Genomic DNA, 21,585 nt, shown 5'->3' with positions numbered 1-21,585 from the left:
TTCTGTTTTCAGGCTTAGATAATTGGTTGGGGATTGTGTGCTAACCAGTAGAAGTACAAATGCAGGGGAAGGAAGAACAGGTTGTCAAGAGGCAGGGAGAATAATGAGGACAACCTTGAAACGCTGGGCCCTAGGCCTTGAACTCTTTCCTAGAAGTGACTATGCATTTGAGTACTCTGTCAGCCACTGTGTACCCCCTGGGCAAAGCTGGAGTCTTTGTGGCCTGTCAAAATCCCAGCTTGAAGGGGGTTTCGCCTGTTGAATGAAATCAATGTTCATGAGTTCTACCACTTTTTCCTCATCCATTTAGCTACTGTCTGAGGGCCCATCATTTGTCCAGCCCTGTATTGGGACTCTGGTGAATAAGACAGGGGCTCTTGGAGCATGATTCATTGCACAGGGAAGACCTTTGTAAAAAGCCTGTCAGAAATCAGGACACCAGGAGCATTGTCTTTACACATGCCGAACTAGGATTACTGGGGTGCCTTTAAGTTAGGGAAAGCTGTGCTGTACAGCCCAGACCCTGCAGCCCAATGTGCTGCATCTCATCGTATTCACCGAATTCTCTGATCAGCAGCTGGCCAAGCCCAGTGATCAGTGCAGAGCTTCGTGTCCCCTATCTCATCAGCTCTTCAGAAATACTACTCAGCCATAAAAAAGGAAGGAAATCCTGCCTTTGTGACAACACAGATGGACCTTGAGGGCATTATGTATGCTAAGTGAAATCAGTCAGAAAGAGAAAGACAAATACTCTGATTTCACTTATATGGAGAATCTAAAGAAACGAATCAACCAAACAAAACAGAACAACCAAGCTCATAGATACAGAGAACAAATCGGTGGCTACCAGAGGGGAGGAAGGTGAAGTGGGTGTAGGTGACCAAAAGGTACAAACTCCCAGTTATAAAATAAATAATGTAATATGTAGTAACATGGAGCACGGTGACCATAGTTAATATTATTGTATGGCACATTTGAAAGTTTCTAAGAGTAAAACTTAAGAGATCTCATCACAAGAAAATTTTTTGTAACTACGGTGACAGACGGTAACTAGACTTAATTGTGGTGATCATTTTGTAGTGTCTACAAATATAGAATCACGTGTTTACTTGAAACTAATATGTTATATGTCAATTATATCCCAGATTAAAAAAATAAAATAAATGGCCAACGTGGTCAATACCTGAGGAGTGGTAAATGTTGGAGGGTCATCAGGGTGACTGTCACATCCCTGATGGTGATTCCTGGCTGACTTTATGCAGTGGCACAGGACAGACTCTTTGACCTGCCCCTGGAAACCTGTCCCAACCTTAAGTCACCCCTCCTTAGCCCTTTGCGGTGACCTCTTCTTTCTCTAAGACATCTCTTCCTCCAGCATCTGGCTTGGCCCCTCAGTGCCCCTGTGACGACCTCTAAGCTCCAACACAGTCATCCATGATTTTGTTCTCCAACGTCGTCTTCTGTCACTTTCCCCCTTGAACTTTATGCTTTGGTTTAAGTGGACAAAACAGATCTTTCACAGTTCTTTCCAGGTCAAGCCTATGTGTAAAACCTGTTCATAAAACCATTAGTAAAACCTTCCCACTCCTTCCCTTGGCCAGTCCTCTTTGTCTTTCAAATCTGAGTATCAGAATTGTCTCCTCAAGAAGCAGTCTGTGCATGTCTCGTTTGCGCTAACTGCTGCTGCTTTATTCTCTTACAGGCGTTTTTTGCATACTTCGATCATACAGTCTTTTCAAATTCATTTAACCGATGTTTATGTCTGCTTTCCCAGTAGGCTTCTTTTGGGCAGGGACCATTCCTTACTTATCTTTTCATCTCCAGAAACTCCCACTTAGTGGGCACTTAACAGATGTTCATAGAACTGTACGTTTTGGCCAGCAGATGTTCTCCCAGCACAAAGGATGTGTCTGCTCATAGGTCTTCGGGCGCCTCATGCTTCACATGGGTCCTGCACACTTTGTAGTAGCTCCACTTTTTAACTGGCTCCTATCTTTTCGCATTTTTCACTCATACGGGTGTACTGTTTTGTGGCTTTCTTTTTTTTTTTTTTTTTTTTAAGATTTTATTTATTTGACAGAGATAGAGACAGCCAGCGAGAGAGGGAACACAAGCAGGGGGAGTGGGAGAGGAAGAAGCAGGCTCCTAGTGGAGGAGCCTGATGTGGGGCTCGATCCCATAACGCCGGGGTCACGCCCTGAGCCAAAGGTAGACGCTTAACCGCTGTGCCACCCAGGCGCCCCTGTTTTGTGGCTTTCTTAACCATTAAAAGTGAACATATTCTTGGTTTCTTTGGTATCATATAGACCTGATTTTTTTGTTTCTGTTTTTTTTTTTTTTTTTTTGCAGTAGACTAAAAATTACCGCTTAGTACTCAGTTTCTCTTAGAGCAACATTCTCTGAAAGAATTATGTCTGGTTTGCAAATTATTGTATGCAGTAAGAACCAACTTATCTTGAAAGCGACCAGTTCTTTTTTCTTTGTTCAACAGGTGACATACTGATTCTCCACATAGCCCCTGTCTAAAAAACCCCGTGCTCTAAATCATAATAAGATTTGGAGTTTTTGCAAGTGAAGTCCTTACTACCCAAGAACATTTTATCAGTCAAAGTGGGCACATAAAGTTGGGTGTATCGTTTCTAACGGAGTTTTGGGACTTACTGCTGCCTACATCTCAGGCTCCCTGGAAACCAGGATTTGTATACACACATGCGTGGTACTTGGTGCCAAAGAAATTTTGGATGAGGCAAAGCAGCCCGGTGACTTCCTTTGGGAGTTAGTTCCTCTTTGGAGTGGTGCCCAGCCAGAGACTTTGCCAGGAAATAATTTCGCTGCAGGGGAAACATTCCTCCTCAACCGGCACAGTCTTTATGAAGAAACCAAGCCCACTGCTTAGGCATCCTCTGTCTTGCTCTGAGACTGCAAACAGACAGCTAATTTGGCAGGATATGGAAGCTTTCACAGTTTCTTGAAAGTGCCCTAAGCAAAATTATAGACATTCCAAATTCATTTCAGTCTTGAAAATAAAGAAAGAAATTTTCCCTTGTGCGTTAGCATCCTTTAAGCACTAACCAGTGGTGGGTTGATTTAAATGGATGTATTTGAATAATTAAATTCTAAAGAGGAGAAACATCTGGGTCTCAAATCCATTTGGGCCGCAAAATATCAGAGTCAAAAATCAGACATGTATTTGGTAAGCCATCCAAGGAGCATGACGGAGCGTGGCGTTCCGAACTGGGAATTGGCTGGCATCAGGGGCACCGAAGACCTCAGTAGCCACGAAAGGCTCCTAAGTGAGGGTGGTCTGCAGTCATCAACAATCATGGGATGAAGACGGTCAAGGGATAGTTATTTTTAATCTAACTTTTTATTTTAATATGTTCAGTTTGGAAAATTTAGAAATTACGAACAAGCAAAAAAGAACTGACTACACATAGTCAACATGTCACTGTATATTCTAGTCTGTACCTCTGTTCTATTCTGTAGCCGTCTCTCTGTCTTTCTCTGTATGTGTGTGGGCACATATATGTATACTTATACACACATGCACACACACACACACGTACTTACATATTATTTATATGTGTTCTTTTACCAAGATGGCTTCATGTTGGACTTGTAAGAGTTTTTTACACTTACTTACCTTTTCCTTTTGTAAATATTTTCCTACATTATTTTAATGTCCATGTGATAACGACATTCTGTGGGTATTCTGTAACTTCTATCTGTAGGCGTTTTGTTGTCTCGTTTTAAGCCCTCACAAGCAATTGGGGTGAACATATTTGTAGCTGAATCTTTGTGTTTATCCATGATTACCTCCTCAGGGGGAAAAAGTAGAGATGGAATTACTAGTCCAGAAATGTAAATTGTTTTAAGGCTCTCGATACCCTGTTCAGGAATTGTTCTATAGAATGTTTGCACACGTCACCACCATTTTCCACCAAAACTGTGTGAGAGTTTCCAATTGCATGCAAACTGGAGAGGGATCCTCTTGAAGTGTAGACTCTGCCAATATGAGTCCACCCTCCTGGATGTAGCTCTAGGCTGTATTCACAGGAACTAGATTCTGGAGAATCCTGCTAACAGTGGCTCTCTCTGGAAGCACGTCCTGGGCATGCGGATCATCACCAAGGATTCATCACGGACCTGGTTTGTCCTGTGCTGAGCCACATGCCCTCCTAGAAAGCTGTTTGCACTTAGCTTCAGCCTTCCTGTCCTTTCAAGTGAAGAGTAGGGCTGGCATCTCAGAATGTAAAGCTGGAAGGAACTAGATTGTGAATGAAGAGTTCTGGGATTTGGATCAAACAACCAGAGGCACAAGATGGCATTGAGGACTTCTCACTGGCTGACAACAATTACGTGGAAAGAAAGTACAGTTGATCCTTGAACAACACAGGTTTTTCTTTGCCCGGCACACATCCATTTATATGTAGATTTTTTCGGTAAATACAGTACACTACTCTGAATGTATTTCTTCTTCCTTATGTTGTTCTTAATATTTTCTCTAGCTTGTTTATTTTAAGAATACTGTATATAACACATATTCAATAATATGTTAATTGACTATGTTATCAGTAAGGCTTCGGGTCAACAGTAGGCTATTAGTTAAGATTTTGGGGAGTGAGAAGTTATACATTTTCAGCTGTTGTGAGGGTTTGGTGCCCGCCCCCCCCAGCATTGTCAACGGTCAACTGTAGTTTCATTTTCCTTCCTGTCTCCCGCCCCTTCCCTGTTTCTTCCTTATGTTCTGCTTCCCCATTTCCTGCCTTAAATGGAAAGGATAAATATATCACATTAGGAAGAAAGTAAGGAGACGTCAGTCACAGGGTCAGGTCCTGCGTTGTGTTGAGTCTTCATTTCACCGTGGATGACTGTAAGCTTCCAGAAAATTGGGCACAGAATCTAGTTTGTTGTTCACTTAGTGCCCAGCATAGCACCTGGAATTTAACAGACATCTAATAAATGTGAATGAAGTGAATTCATTTCCTCCCACTTAATTCATACCAGTGTACAAGGGGTCTCAGAACCAGAATCCGATCGTGGCTAGAGATACTCTTGAGTGGATTTGCACCTTCAGGTGAGGCCATGTTCTCCAGGATGCCTCCTGGGAGAAAAGGTCACGGCCTATGAATGCAGTGCCCCTGTAGCTCCGTCCTCCTCTCTTCCTTTGATTTCCCAGGACTTTGGGACTTTATCGGTACTTTTATCTGTTTTTCTCTTTTTGACCTTGAGTGTGGAAGTTTTATACATGTAGTTGGCAATATTTATGTTGCTGGTGATTTAGTAGTTAGCCTGAGTTTTCTTCCATGGTTATTTACTGTGTTTGTCTCTGCTGGTTTATTTTATTGGGCTTTGCCATTTTTCAAAAGTCTGCTTTGCTGCAAGGCTGATTTCTTCTCCAATTTTTGGTCTCCATTGTCTGGCTTTTTTTATGGACCATTTACTAACTTTACAGTTGCTGTAGAGTGCCTTAAATAGCTTGTTAAGATACAGTCTTGGGGAACATGTGATGAAAGCAACTGAAAGAAGTGGGCTTCTTCCTTCCATTAATGGAGATTAGTGTTAATTACTGACTTTTTTTTTTTTTCTGTTTTCTTTTTTTGTCCTTGAATGGTATTCCACTCTGAGCCACTTAAGGCGATGAGCTTCCTGTGTTTTCCGTTTTCAAAGTAGGCAGAAAGATGAGCTGTAGAATTCAAAGAACAATCTGTCTTTATCCAGTTACTTCAGATTTGCATTGTCTGAGTAGTGGGCTGCATTTCTGCTTCCTTCATTTTATAATTGCATAGTGGAAAGCTGAATTGTAAAGGTCACCTGAGGAGATGAGGCTTTTCCTAGTGGAATGACGAATGGTAGTTATGGGCAAGGGTGGAAGATAGCAGATTTCCTCTAGTGCCTAATGACAGCATGGTTTTCATTTGATGTAACATACTGTATTAACTTGAATACACACCATGAGCTCTCTGTAATTTGTTAGCTCTCTTGATGAGAGCTCGTTGCTGGTTTAGTCAAGGGTTCCAGTTATGCATATCTGTTCTTGCTTCCGGGTCTTTGCCGGTGCTGTTTCCTTCTCCTGGAACACTTGTCGGTATGTTCACCAGCTCCTCACATGGCCAAAGCCTGCATGGTCTCTAAGATTCCAGTTTAAATGTTGCTTCTTCATAGAGGCTCTTCCAGCCTCCATCCGAATTTCATCTCCTTCACTGTTCACTCAGAGCATCCTCTGTCTTTCCTTTGTAGCCCTTGGTAGTTGATAATTGGGCCTCTTGATCTATATATTTAAAGGTAAGTGAAAGGGTCTGATTTTCTTGATACTGTGTCTCTGCTCCTCAGTAGGTGTTTGAAAAATGACTGTTGATTGAACAGTTGAGTGTGAGTGAATTATTGTGCCCTGACAGGCAGTTCCATCCCTTTCTTCTGTCACAGACTATAATTCTGACCTTGAGTAGCTGTGCCCCCATCAATGACATTAGATGTTTAGTTCCCATTCGCAACCCCCATATCTGATGATCTACTCAGGTTAATCATCATTGTTGTTGGATAAAATGGAAATGAACCAGAGATTCATAGAAGCAAAAAGGAAGTAAAATGGTTGCTATAATCACAGTAGATTAAGAAAAAATTTTGAAACAGGTAGTTTGTCTCATTATAAATTGAAATGCTTATTACAAAAAGTAAAACATTCAGAAATGAATAAAGTAATCACAAGCATTCACAGTCCTCCCACCAAAAAATGATGATTGGTTTACATTTGTAATATTTATTTATATTTACAATATATATGTTTAATTGTACATTAGATATTGTAATTATGCATTATAAGTTTATAATTATGCATTATAAAGTTTACTTAAAAAAAAAAAGTCGGTTAAGCTTCCGACTCTTGATTTCAGCTCAGGTTGTGATGTCAGGGACATGAGTTCAAGCCCGGTGTTGGGCTCCATGCTGGGCATGGTGGCTACTTAAAAACAAAAAAACAAAATTGAGATCACACTAGATATACGGTTCTATATTCTGCTTTTTCATTTAACATTTTATTGTGAACTTTTCCCCATGCCATTGAAGACAAGTCTTCATTCCGTTTTTTGTTTTTTTTTTTTTTTAAGATTTTATTTATTTATTTGGGAGAGAGAAACAGAGATAGTGAGAGAGAAAGCACAAGCCAAGAGGAGAGGGAGAGAAGCATACGCCTGCTGAGCAGGGAGCCCAATGTGGGGCTCGATCCCAGGACCCTAGGATCATGACCTGAGCCGAAGGCAGATGCTTAACTGACTGAGTCACCCAGGCACCTCAAGTCTTCATTCTGTTTATATCATAAATGCAACTCTTGCTTAATCATAAAGGACTTTTGGAACTATCCCCCCCCACACACACACAAATTGTTGATTACATTGCAATTAATCCACTTATGTAAATCTTTGCCACTTTTTTTTCTTTTGTCAGCTAAATCCACACCCCCTTGAATGCTTTATTTGATGGCTGCTGCTGCTTTCATTAAAGCAACAAGGGAAGGAATGAAGAGAGGTATCTGAGAAGTAAGGAAGGAATGTTTGAGGGCCTAGACCATAAAAGGCATGACAGTGGAGAGCTGGGAGTGGGCGGACAGGCAGGGGGGAGGGACAACAGGTGCTCCGGGGACATGCGCTCACCCCCAGCCTGAGACAGAGGCACGTACTGCAAGCATTGCTGGTTAGGTGTGTCAGCATTTTGTCTTTCAACGGGCGACATCAAAGGAGTACAAATGTGTAAAGGAGATTTGTAACGCTAACGCTCTTCACTTCCGTGAAGGGAGAGGAGCTGTGGCGCATTTTAAGTCTTTTTCACATGGTCATACTTCCCGCGTGCTCTCTCTTCTCCCTCTGCTCACAAACAGGCAGTTTTTCTTAACCTAACTTCTCAAGCTGCCCACTGTAGATCCCACCCAACTCTGTCAGCCAGCACGGACCTTTCCAACAACGTGAGATTGCTTACATTAATCATGGTGCAATTGTATTCTAGAATTGCATGATGTTAAACTCTGCTAGAGAGTAATAGTTAGTGATTTGGGGACTTGTCAAAAATATTTAATATTCATTAAAAGGAAAAGGTTACAAAAAAGCCGTGTTGTTGGCTCTCATCTGTGTGTATATGTGTGTGGCTGGGAAGGCTAAAGGCTGTATACCAGGATGGAACAGTCATGGTGATTGTATTGGTAAGTGTTTTACTTACTTGTATTTTCTAGATTTGCTGCAGTTAATTAACTTTCATCTTGAGAAGGGTGGAAGGCACCAAAAGTTGTTCTTTCTTAAGGCAAAGTGAGCTCCGCATTGGCTGACAGCATCTCTTCCTCGCCCAGGTATTCTGTGACTATGTAATTGGGGTCTGACTCTGAGCCTCACGTCACTGACTTCAAAGCACTATTCATAGCAGTCATGGTTGAACACCTCCTATGTGCCTTGCAGAAGGCCCTCAGGATATACAGTCAATTAAGGTGGGTCTCTGTCCTCAAGGAACCCTGGTGGGCAGGGCTCTGTCTGCCCTGTGTGACCTGTAGGGCCCTGAGCGGTTTGGGCCCTGGCTCCCTCTTGGGCCACCATTGCTCTCATACCATCACCATCTCCTGGTTCCATCTGCGCTCACCATGCTGGTCTTGCTGTGCTGCCAGCATGCCACACACGTTGTCTCCTGGTCGTTGGCCTGGCTTCTCCCTCATGTTGGCACCAGATGCATCCGCATGGTCACTCCCTCCATGTAGCTCTCTTCTAAATGTCCCCTTCTCTCTCCATCCTCTCTCCTGGCTTCACTGTCTTCACAGAACTTACCCCTTACCGTACTCGTTGTTAGTTAGCTGTCCTCCTCACTAGAATGGAGGGTTTATAACAGCAGGGACTTGATTCCTTTTGCTGAATCCACAGTGCCTCAGGCAGTGCCTGGCACGTGGGTGCCATATTGGACAAGGGAATTCCTGTGCTTTGTACTCAGTGCCTTGGGTAGAGGACTGCACAGGTTGGTGGGAGGAGAAGTTGCCCACAAAGGTGCTCCCGAGAGTGTCCGCTTAACCTTTGACATTCTGCCCACAGTCTGCGTTTTGGGTTTTATTTCTCACCACTTCCCTTTATTAGTTTTGAGCAACAGCCAGACATTCTCTTTACTCCTGCTTTTGCTTGTGTCTTTTGTCTTCCTGCTCCTGTTTTTTTTTCCACTAGATTTTTCCCCACTCACCACACTGTGCCCATTGTTATTCTGTCCATCTGTCAAGGCCCAGCTCGACAGCAGTTCCTCTGCGAGGCATCCTCTCATCCCTGCAGCTATAAATGCTCTCCCTCCACCCCATCTCCTGTTAAAAATGGAACTTTCTCGGGTTCATCATGTTCTGTGTGATTGATATGCATGCATATTTTATTTCACTTCTAATCCACTCTTAAGAGGCAAAGGCACTATTCTGTATTGCCCTTGTACGTGGTAGGTGTTGATACAAGTTTCTTGGATATGTGGTATGTGTGGCTGAATGGAGTGGCAGGAAAATCACCTGTGGTATGCTATTGTGGTTTGTCCAACAGAGAGAGGTACATCTTGGAATAATGAATCGTTAACTTTTGGAAGACTGTTTCTGGGGTAAAATTTCCCATGGTTCAGCTGAGGAGGTGAGGTGGAATTCCAGAGTTGAAGTAAGAATGGAGGAGGAGGGGTGCCTGAGTGGCTTCTGCCTTTTGCTCAGGTCATGATCTGCAAATCCTGGGATCTAGCCCAGCAGCCCAGCATTGGTCTCCCTGCTCAGCGGGGAGGCTGCTTCTCCGTTGTCTCCCTCTGCCGTGCTCTTCTTCTCTCTAATAAATTAAAAAAATCTTAAAAAGAAAAAAAGAGGAGAGGTAGGAAGAGGCAAACTTCCCTACTGGCTCCTCTAAAGAAGAGGTCACCTTGGACTGACCTCTCATACTGTCTGGGCCTCAGTCTCCTGGCCTGCAAAACAGTAGGGGGGAGCAAGGTGGAGGGGCTTGTGCCAGGTTGAATGCATGATCCCTTGAGTCCCCATGTAGCGGTAACTGCATGTGATCTTGCAGCTTGATCAGGTCAGTCCCCTGGGTTTAACATGTGCTCCTGGCTGCCTTTATTGGAGCAAGTTATACTACTGTTATGAGAAATGCACTGGGGAGAAAACTCACTTAAAATGCTTATGGTATCAAATTTTACTATTTTTTTAACTCAATCTTTGTTTCTTTGAGCACTTTCCATTTGCAATACAAAAGGCTTAAGAATGGCTCCTGAAAGTCTTTACTGAGTACTTTCTAGACTGGGGATTTGAAAGTTCATTAGAAAACCGTTGCCAGAGTACTAGGGATGTTTGTGTTATAAACTCAGACGTCGAACTAAAATGGGTTTAATTTCACAACCTCCTAGATTCAGTTGCATCGTGAGACCCTCATTTTGATACATGCACCTTGAATTGCAGTTGTATATAAGTCACTATACTGTAGGATAACTTCCCATGTTGTGCAGTGATCTGGGGGGAAGAAGGGAAGTGGGAGGGAGTGGTGTAGTCATTCCATTGTCTCTACAAAGCAGCTATTCTCAGGTTTCTAATAAAAGTTTCTAATGATGCACATAGGAAAGACCTCAGAGCCTTTCCATGAAGAGACAGGGTCTGAATGAATGGCCACGTTATTCCTTTCATGCATTTCCCCATGTGCTTACCTTGGGGTCTGGTTTCTGCTCAGGTCTTTTCTAGTTGCTTTCCATCTGGCCCTGGCCAGTAACTGGACTGTGGACTATCACCATCCATTCCAGGTAACAGGCCGGGAGTTCTTTAAAAAACGACGTATACTTGATCAGAAGGCAGCTGCAGAGTTCAGTGCATAATATAAACCTGGGGCTTCTTGTTCAAATATTAAGAATTGCAAGATGGTGGCAGTAGACAGTGAATGCAGGACCCTGTGCATTGTCGCAGGTTGCACACCCATGGGGTCATCTCTGTATTTGATTGGAACCTAAATATTGTGTGGAAAAAATTCTGGCTTACCCAGTACCCAAGGATTTCCCCCTTACCTGTTCACATACCTATGGAGAATATCCATGTGGAGAATATGGAGACCGCCTTGCCTTCGGCTCAGCTCTATCATCAGGTGACTGCCTTCCAGTCATACTGAGGTCTGGAGCTCAGTCTCCGGGGGCCCTCCACGCCCACCCCCACCCCAGCTGCCAGCTCCAGTGTTGGCTGGACTTGAGTAGCTCCTTTTCAAACGTGAAACGACATCAAAGGTACAAAACTAATCACCCTTGGCACAACATAAGGGCTCGAATATTTATGCTTTCAGTTCATTTAAAATTTTTCTTTTTTTCTTTCTTTTTTTGATAATCACAGTCTCACTTTCAATGTCATGGTGTGAACTGAGAAATTCCCACCCCCTTGCTTTTTCATTGCCGATGATAACAAGAATATAAATTGCAAGATGTGCAATTATACCTAAAAATGCTAGATGTCTCTAAATGCAAAAAAAAAAAAAAAAAAAAAAGGCCTTTTTTCATAAAAATAGATTGTATGCTATGCTTTTTTGTTGGACCTACCACAGTATATGTACTTCCAAATGTCATTTAAAAATGCTAAAAACAGCTGCAAAAATTACATCCTTTTGTGGTTTTCCTTTTAATTGTAACATTTAGAAAATTAGCATTTGGGGCCAAGATAATTCCAGTAAAATAAGATAGTGAATTACACTTATTTAAAATGAAGCCACATTAAAATACAATTACAGTTGATATTCTTTCTTTGATATTAACACATTCGCGTTTGTATTTTACAATCTATTGAGGTTTGCTATTTAAAATAATTATCATTGATTAAGGAAAGAGGTGCATTTTTAAAAGTATGATTAGTAAATATATAATGTTCAATGGAAGTCATACAGTACCAGCAACAGCCAGTATCACTTCATATTTTAAAATACAGTTCTTGGCTTTGCAATTAGGACTCTCTCCTCAGAATGGTTGGGACTTGGTTTTAAGTTAAGACTGAGCATCTTTTATTCTTTTTTAACTCTTATTTTTTAGGAAGTGGGAGTCCTGAGTTATCGCAGACATAATGCTTATGGTAGAGAGCAGTCAAAATTTTTCCTTTTTTAGTAACGGGCCATAGAAATGAATCCATATTTCTTCATTAAGAATTAAAATGGGAATGTCTCTCTGATTTCTTGACTCAGAACCTTCCATGTCATTAGATGCTACTCTTCAGGAGGGGTCAGAGCTGTGGCCTCATACATCTAAGGTTGACAACCAACACTGGTCCAACCACTTTTCCTTTCCTCATCACAATCAAATGTTCGAAAATGAAAACTTCTACTGAGGAGGAGCCAGGGATCTCATCAGCCCAGAGACGCAGCTGCCCCCAGACCCCTCCTTGCTGTGCCCCCCATAGCACTCTTATCTGTTCACTTATGGCACCCATCTCTCCTACTCTTTGCCTCTCCTTACTGTTGTCATCTAGTTACCTTCTAAGCATCACCATCTTCTTCAGTCCTACTGTTATCTTGGGTAATTCCGTGTGGATAGTCATTGTTACGTAAGTGAATTCATGTCTTCAGCCTGGAGACTTCTTAGATTTTTCACTTTCACCTGCAAGCCTTTCCTCGTCCCCACTTACTTCTCTGTCCAGCCAAGTTTTCATCCTCAACACTTGAGCCATCCTCTTCCCAAATGCTCAGATGGCCCTTTGGTTTTTTTCACTTGCCAGAGACCAAGCTGGGTCCACTAAACTGTCTCCTTGCCTGAACCTTTATCCAGTATCTCAGCTCAGTGCTACAAGAGAAAGCCACATCAGCACAGAGATTGGTGCCTCTGTAAGTTGACAGTCTCTAAGCTTGAATGATGCCCACCCACCCCCATTGCTTGTTGTTCTTATCAGTTCTCTTGCCTGCTGGCCTCTTTGTCTATTATCAATAATCTCCATGTTCTTTATGCCTCTAACCACACCACCTTCCTCCTTAGTCTTAGCAGAGAACCTTGCTTCTGACCTCACAGAGAACACAAAAGTCCTAAGAGAACAGCACTGTCAAAGTTCACATCTGCTTTGCTTTCATCTTTTCCTCCGTCCTTCCTGTCCCAGGGGCTGAATTGCTCTTTGTCTTCCCCTACCTATACTATGGATGCTGTAGGATTCATAGCTAACATTGACTGCTAAGTGCTCATTATATACTTTCATGGGATCCTCCACTCAACAAGGACTAGGATTACTCTTGAGTCTAGTTCCAGATGGGAAATTGAGGCTTAGAGAGGTTGAGAAATTGTCCCGTGGTCATAAATGACCATGGGACCATGGGAGCCAGGATTTGGTAGACTTTTGGGATTGACTAATTACAGAGGCTATGCTCTTAGCCATTGTTCTGTCCTCTTCTTCTCATGCCAGCTCAGGGACCTCTATCCCCAGTTTTTTTTTTTATACCTTCTCTCTCTTGGCTTGTTTGTACTAGGGTTTAAGTATGCACAAGTCTCTCCCAGCTATTAAAATAAGCACCCATTCTCCTAAAATACCAAAGCCCCCCTTTGTAACTAAAATTACTGAGAAAGCTCTCTAATGTATCTACAATCAGCCTCTACTTTCCTCCCGTTCAGTCCTCAGTCCACTGCAGTCTGGCCTCACCCCAACAGAGCTCACTCCAAGTGTACCAGTGACCTCCATGTTGCTAAGTTCATTGAGTTCTCTTTGGGCCCTATCTTACTTGACTTTCCTGAAGGATTTCATACTACTGCTCCCCCTTCCGTCTGCTTTCCTCTGCCTACCCTTTCCTGACCTTCTTTCTGTGTCTTCAGCTGCTACCTAGCCTCGTTCTGTGCTGGACACTGTAGTGTCTGTGGTCTTCGAGACTTTACACTAAGCTCCTTTATTCTCATTCCATAAGTACATCCCGGGTAACCTCATCCATGCTTGTGGTTTCATTTCCGATCTAGATGCTGGTGAATCCCAAGTCTGTATCTTCATCCTTGATAAGGGCCTGAGAGCTAGATCTTTGTACATATTTCCCTTCTTGTTGGATATCTCAATTTGGATGACTCTCTGGAATCTTTAGTTTCAACATGTATAAAATTGAGCTTACCTTCTTGAAGGCAGGATGGAGAAGAGATTAAAATTGTGGGCTCTAGAGTCAAGGTTGATTCTGCCATTTACTAACAATATGGCCATTTCTGACATTTAAAATGGGATAATGATGGCGCTTACCTCACAGGGCCATTATAAGAGTTAAATGCAAAGTCCTCAGAACCAGGGTGTAGAATGAATCTTCAGTGGATGTTAGCTACTACTCTCGTCTTTGCTACTGGGAGAACTAGCACTAGTGCGGCTACCATTGCTACTTCTGCCTCCCCCGCTGGCTCTGTCCCCAGTGCTCCTCTTCATCCCAGTGGATCCTAACAATAAGAGGCAACACTCGAGCACTTAATACGTGTAGGTGCTCTACGTACTCTGTATGCGTTACCTCATTTGATCCTCGCTACAACCCTTTGAGGTAGGGCCTATTATTTTCTTCGATTTCTATGAAAATTAAGTGTCCAAGGTTAAATAACTCATTAGTGGTCTCACAATCACTAGAATTTGTGTTCAGATCTGCAGACCTTTTAACTTATCCTCTTGGTAATTAGGTTCTGCCCTCCCACCTCCTGTGTAACCTGGCCAGAAACTTGAGGGGGCATCTTTGACTCTTCCTTTCTCATCACAACCTCCAACTTCTGTCAGCTTGACCTCCTAAAGATCAGAGATCTCTTTATCCCAGTTATGCCAGGTCTTGCCTCCATCAGCTCTCCTTTACGTGACTACGGTGGCCTCCTAGTTTCTTGGCTTCCCATATTGCTTCCCTCCTGTCTGTTCTCTGTAGAACACTAGGTCTGTGTGTTCTTTGACAACCCTGTTCCAAGGTACTTTTCTGCTACCATCTTTAGGATCAAGTTCAGAGTCCTTAATATAACTTCCAAGGCCCTTCAGTATCTGGCTTCTGTTGTCCTGTTAAGCTTCATGTCTTGCCACCCCCATAGCAAACCAAGATCTGAGCTTATATTGAGTTATATATTGAGTTATACTGAGCTTCTCTTGAGTTTCTCTATCATGTGCGAAGAAGAATGGCACAGCTTAGGTATAAGTTTCTTCGGGAAGCTTGCCTTGATTCTAGGTACTACCAAATTCTGGGATCAGTATCCTATCCGTATGTCAGAACACCGCGTCCTTCCTCAGTCCTGGCTTGGGACTCATTGGGTGCTCACTTGTGTTTATTGACTGTCACAGACTGGGAATCCTATGGGGTCAGAAACTGTGTCACCCTTATAGACTGCTGTATCCCTGGAACCCCTTTGTGCCTGACACCATGCTCAATTAAAAAAAAAAATAGGTGCTCAGAGCATCACATTAGAGATGAAGATATTAAAACCCACATTTTGTGACCTCCTGAGACCACAGAGCTCACTAGCGACCATTGTAGTGGTCAGCAGCCCAGATTTTAGTACCAAACTTGGATTTAAGTTCCCCCTCTGCTACTTACTTGCTTTAAGCCTCAGTTTTTTGTTCTATAAAATGGGGGATGAGAAACATGTCAACCTGGCAGGGTTGGGAGAACAGAGTGAGGGTATTGCCCACTAAGAACCCAGACCAACACCTGCCCCTTGTAAACAGTCCTCAGTGATAGGATTTCATTTGAACCCAGGTCTCCCAACTCTCAGAGGAGCATTTGGCTTATGACCACGTGCCTGCGACATTGTCAGAGCAGTGTATACTCATGGTTAGATGAGATGGAAAGTAAAGAGACCAAAGACAATTCCATCAGGGGAGTTTTCTGGTTTTGAAAGTGTTTTATCTAGTGATGCTTTTTGACTGTAAATATTTCTAGAAAGTCTAAACTGCACTGAAGTCTAAAAAATGCTATGGAATGTTTCCAAGGTTCTATTTATTGTGGTATAAAATAGAACAATCATATACTAACTTTAATGAAACCTTACCCCTACTTAGTGTAATGACATATGTGCTGACCTTGGGGATTGGCAAATGCCTTTCATATACGTATATATGACTGATTTCTCATGGATGGCAATGCCTATAATCTACAGATTTTCACCTGATAGGAGGGTATTTAACCCTAAATGACAAGTTTCAGTGAAAGATGATTGAATTCTTTTATTGTATATCATAAATCTGAGCATTGCTTATGAGTTAAGTGACAATATTTTGGAAGTAGGCTGCCCTGGGTTCAAATCCTGGCTCCATCACATCTCACCATTATGATCTCAGACAAGTTCTTTCACATATCTGAGTGCTGGGTTCCTCATCTGTAAAATGGAGATACTATTTGTTATCGCCAGGATTTGGTGGGAAGACAAAGTATGCTAACATGGGTAAAACACTCAGCACAGCAGGCAGGTCTGCTTACAGAAGCCACCAGACATCTTATGCTCAATATGAATCCAAATTAAATGGGTAACACATCTAATTGAAACATTTATTAGCTCCTTGTAAAGGTAACTTCTGCCAGTCTGCATTTGCGCATTATACAGGGAAAGTTTGTGATGAATTTCCCCATAGTTCAACTGTTTAGCTGTATCTGCCATTTACCATAACAGGAATATGGTAAGTTTAAGAGTTTCTGTTCATGCTGTTAAGAAGAAGAGTGAAATCTTGCAGTCATTAATTCTAGTATTTGAGAAGAAATCAACTTTTGTTATCAGTATCTTAGCAAGTTGTTTTAAAATTCCCAGTGACCAGCCCCCCTTTACTTTCCTCGCACTGTGGTGGTGAACCCGTTCATAAGCTGTGTAGTCTCCAGTAACTTGCATCCTTGAACTACTGCTCCCGGCAGGATCTTGATGAACTTGCCTGTGGTAGAACCATGTACAGAGTAGTAAAACTATGGATTTGACTACTGTCACAGTTATTACTGGTACTCATTATTAGTGCTATCATTGTGATGGGAAGTGTGCAAACATAACACAGCTAACTCCTTGGAGTCTTTGCTTGAGAAAGTTTTGGGAAATGTGATAAGTATAAAAAGCCGTTTCAATGTGTGCATGGCTATTGGCTTTTAAGTACCTTACTGCTTTTCTCCTGATGTTTCCCCCAGTTAATTCTCTTCTTAATTGATGTCTGTGCTCTCTCTCTCTCTCTCTCTACCTCCCTGGCAGTCTTTTCCCTATAAAAGGACCCATCTGTCTAAGGTAGAGATTCTCCATTTTTATATACACTCATCAGTGATTAAGCTGCATAGAGTAGATATGCTTATCATTTAGAAGTTTCCTTTAACCCTGCTTTTTCAATACAATGGTGCTTTGTTTGTTTTCCTTCAATTAAAATATGTTCTTTTCAGCCTGAATGCAAGCACCCAAACGTATGTCTAATTTCTAATCATAGTTATAGAGCAAAGAAAACATTTTAAACTTGCTAATCCATCGTAATTAAAAATAATGCTTAAAAAAACGGATGCCCTTTGTAATATGCAACTATATACAGAGAATAAGAGAAAAGCTCTTTCAGAAAAGTGACTCATTTTCATTTGATTTTTATTAGACTTGAATTTGAGCGGCAGCAGCGTGAAGAACTTGAAAAATTAGAAAGTAAAAGGTAAGCCACCTGGGGAACCGGTTTTAACACTACTGTAGTCTGTGGATTCTTGCATTAATCTTCCAGACAGAGTTCATTGGGGTCTGTCTCAGGACCTCCCTCTGGTTCTGTGTCAAGTATTTATGTGTCTAATGACTGCAGGTCATTCCTCTAGCTGGTTCGTTTTACCACACGTTTGAATTTTTCAAATAGTACATCTTCAAATACTCGTGAGAAAGGGGGAATAGAGCCAGTAGGCAAATTTCAGGCGCTTGTTAAATTTAATACGCCAAGTATATACTTATTTATATTTAATTCAAAAGGATATCCTGCTTAATAATATCGCCTGAAGTTTTAAAAAACCCAAAGAATGACAATTCCCCTGCCTTATGCCACTTCCCCTTTTAAATGTCTTTGCTTATGTTTGGCCATTTGTATTTCCCTTCTGTAATTTGCTTCTTTATGTTTTTTTTTTTTTTTTTTTTTTTTTTTCTCACTTTTCTCCTGGGTGTGTGTCTGTGGCTGTTTAGCTGATTTGGAGAGGTTTTCTCTATATGTTCTGAATGTAATTATCTGATAAAGCTAAATATTCCCCCCCCCCATTCTATTTAACAAGCCAAGAAATTGAATAAGGATAGACACTGGAGTAGAAACTAAGACCACAGAAAATGCACAGATTGGATATTTATTTTCTGGACTCTCGAGTTCAGATGTTACAAACCAATTAGTTTAGTTTCCAGCATCATGTAAGATAGATCTTAGGTGGGTCAGGAGATAGAGGCCACGTATTGATAGTTTTGCACGCCCTGTGTTTTTGCTCTGGAGGCCGTCCCAACCTCAAAACACAGATTTAGCCCCCGGTGGGGATCATTTGTTCTCCAGTACCAAACATGACGTGTCACCCCGGCAATCACGCATCTCAGTATTCTCATGGAGGCTCCTGTTATTTTCAGTGTTACATGTTAATAAACTAATATTTTGGGCCATTTGGTGATTACCATTTGTCCTAAACTAGTGATTAAATGCTAAATAGCATATGGTTATCGGAGCTGGAACAATGAACTGTCGATTATCTTGACTTTGATATTTGACCCCAGTGAGTTTGAGGGCAGCATAAGCATTTTTATTTAATGTCATTTTGTAACTGAATTTCTATTGAGTTTTAGCCATTGGGCTGAATAAAATTATTCACATTTAAATTTAAATTGGGCATGGTTCTTCTCTTTGAGCTCGGGGGGCTTTTAAAATTATATCATGCATAACACATTATGCTTATAGACTCTACAAAAGAAATGATATCAGAGGCTACTTCAGGAGATTAGGCAGACGATATGTGGGACAGTTATGGAGTGAAAACGTGAAGCATTATGCTGCTGGAAATGAAAAGGAAAGCAGTTCCCCCCACTTTTTATCTTCGCGAAGGGTATGACTTTGTGTCATCTGTCCATTTGCAGAACACTTCAGTTAGGGCAAAGCTAGCACAACATTTGCACGCAGCCACCAGACGATAACGAGTGCACGTTTGGCGTTTCAGGAAGCTCATAGAAGAAATGGAGGAGAAGCACAAGTCCGACAAGGCAGAGCTGGAGCGCATGCAGCAGGAGGTGGAAACTCAGCGCAAGGAGACGGAGATCGTCCAGCTCCAGATCCGCAAGCGGGAGGAGAGCCTCAGGCGCCGCAGCTTCCACATTGAGAGCAAGCTGAAGGATTTGCTCGCCGAGAAGGAGAAGTTTGAAGAGGAGAGGCTGAGGGAGCAGCAGGAGATTGAGCTGCAGAAGAAGAAGCAAGAGGAAGAGAGCTTCCTCCGAGTCAAGGAAGAGCTCCAGCGGCTCCAAGAGCTCAACAACAACGAGAAGGCCGAGAAGCTTCAGATATTCCAAGAGCTGGACCGGCTCCAAAGGGAGAAGGATGAGCAGTACGCCAAGCTTGAACTGGAGAAGAAGAGGCTGGAGGAGCAGGAGAAGGAGCAGGTCCTGCTCGTGGTGCACCTGGAGGAGCAGCTGCGTGAGAAGCAGGAGATGATCCAGCTCCTCCGGCGAGGTGAAGTGCAGCGCGTGGAGGAGGAGAAGACGGCCCTGGAAGGCATCCGGGAGTCCCTCCTGCGGGTGAAGGAGGCCCGGGCCGAAGGGGATGAGGACGGTGAGGCGTTAGAAAGGGCTCAGCTGCATTTCTTAGAGTTCAAGAGAAGGCAGCTGGTCAAGCTAGCCAACTTGGAGAAGGACCTGGTTCAGCAGAAGGACCTCCTGAAAAAAGAAGTTGAGGAAGAACAAGAGCTCCTGGAGCGCTTAAAATCTGCCAACGAAGACGACTCAAGGTTGTTGGAGAACAATGACGATAGCGTCACAGATGTCACCATAGCGGCCCAAAATCTAGAGAAAATAAAGCCGGCGGAGTACAGGCTGCAGTATAAAGAACGCCAGCTCCAGTACCTCCTGCGGAATCATTTGCCGACCCTGTTGGAAGAGAAGCAGAGAGCGTTTGAAATCCTTGACAGAGGTCCTCTCGGCTTAGATAACACTCTGTATCAAGTGGAAAAAGAAATGGAAGAGAAAGAAGAACAGCTCGCACAGTACCAGGCCAATGCGAGCCAGCTGCAGAAGCTCCAAGCCACCTTTGAATTCACTGCCAACATTGCACGCCAGGAGGAAAAGGTGAGGAAGAAGGAGAAGGAGATTCTTGAGTCACGGGAGAAGCAGCAGAGGGAGGCGCTGGAGCGGGCCGTGGCCAGGCTGGAGAGGAGGCATTCCGCCCTGCAGAGGCGCTCCACCCTGGGCCTGGAGATCGAGGAGCAGAGGCAGAAGCTGGCCACGCTGAACAGCAGCAGCAGCGAGCAGTCTGGGCTCCAGGCCAGCCTGGAAGCTGAGCAGGAAGCCCTGGAGAAGGACAGGGAGAGGTGAGACCGGGAAGGGAGAGCGTGGCACACTGGAGGCGCCAAATGATTGTATGTTTTCTACCGCTCCTGGTGTGCATCTCACTGTCTTTTACAGAAGTAGTTCTTTTTTGCCTGTGTATTCTCTGATACGCCGGCAGATGGTTATTGTCAAACCAAAGCTGAGAAAGTTCCCCTACACGTTTTCTTTTCTCCTTAGGATCCTCATTTTAGGATTGTTGGTCTTCAGTTGAAAAAAAAAACACAAAGAAAACCAAAGCCCTTGTCCCTCATGCCACTGACCTATGGAATGCGAACGTTTCCCTGTTTGATAAATAAGACAGCCTCCAGCCTGCCCCCTCCCTTGCGTCCATCCCCTCCCCTCCTTCCTTGTCCCTCCTTGGCCCTCTCCCTCCCTTTCTCTTTCCCTTCCCTTCCCCCCTCTTTCCCTTCCCTTCCTCCCTCTTTTTTTCCTTCTCTCTGTCCCCTTCTTTTCCCCCTCCGAACACCCTCCTCCAGATTTTTCCTATCCTCCCCACTCCCTTCATCCTCACCATGTACTTAACATCTTCTCTGGGACCAGCAGCAGTTAGAGTAAAACGTCATCCCTTCCTGCGCAGGCTGCACCCTGTGCTGATGTCCATACCCCGTGGGAAACTGAAAAACAGCCGTTCTCCTACCCCTCCTGATTCACAGTATTTGAGGGAGGCCCCAGGATTCTGCCTTAAAAGTAAACTACTAAACAAAATTCTCCAAGTGATACTGAACACAGTGGCATTTTTAAGCATGTGTGGTAATGATTTACTCATGTTTCTTTTGGTGTGGTGAAAAATAAAACTAGGAACTAGCACTATTTTCATGGTAAAGAAAGAGTATTTATCTTCCCCCACTCATTCCTTGTCACCATGCTTCCCACACAGTAGGTTCTCAAAAGGAATAAATACATCAATTTGAGAGCACTTTTTCTGGTAGCCCAGCAGACGTGATGCCAAGCCTTCCAGAAATCTGTAGGCTGCCTGGTGTGCAAACATCACCCGATTTGTTGTCCTACAGGGGGGTTCATATCCTGGCCCAGCCCCGTTCCCTGGCTGGCCCTGACAGGCTCTCTTTGTCTTCGGGCCTCAGCGTCCTTGCTCTTACAAGAAAGGGGCAGAGGAGACCAGGGCCTGGGCATTTC

General features: G+C 43.2%; 1 protein-coding gene across 14 annotated transcripts in view; it reads left to right on the top strand.

The window, feature by feature from the left end:
* KIF16B (kinesin family member 16B) overlaps window positions 1-21,585 on the top strand; it is a 304,938-nt gene that overhangs the window by 161,475 nt on the left and 121,878 nt on the right. For 8 of the 14 annotated variants that reach the window (XM_044385671.3, XM_048222079.2, XM_044385669.3 and 5 more), the window contains 3 exons: window positions 17,125-17,157; window positions 17,507-17,560; window positions 19,074-20,432. In XM_044385671.3, the coding sequence (XP_044241606.2) occupies window positions 17,125-17,157; window positions 17,507-17,560; window positions 19,074-20,432 (1,446 nt within the window). The remainder of the gene's footprint in view (window positions 1-17,124; window positions 17,158-17,506; window positions 17,561-19,073; window positions 20,433-21,585) is intronic. The other 6 variants (XM_048222081.2, XM_048222078.2, XM_026503005.4 and 3 more) reach the window with 1 other exon arrangement.

This window comes from Ursus arctos, unplaced genomic scaffold (genome assembly GCF_023065955.2).
Source record: "Ursus arctos isolate Adak ecotype North America unplaced genomic scaffold, UrsArc2.0 scaffold_16, whole genome shotgun sequence".
Taxonomy (NCBI): Eukaryota; Metazoa; Chordata; class Mammalia; order Carnivora; family Ursidae; genus Ursus; species Ursus arctos.
Note: the sequence above shows the minus strand (reverse complement) of the source record. Positions and strands in the feature narration are given on the sequence as shown.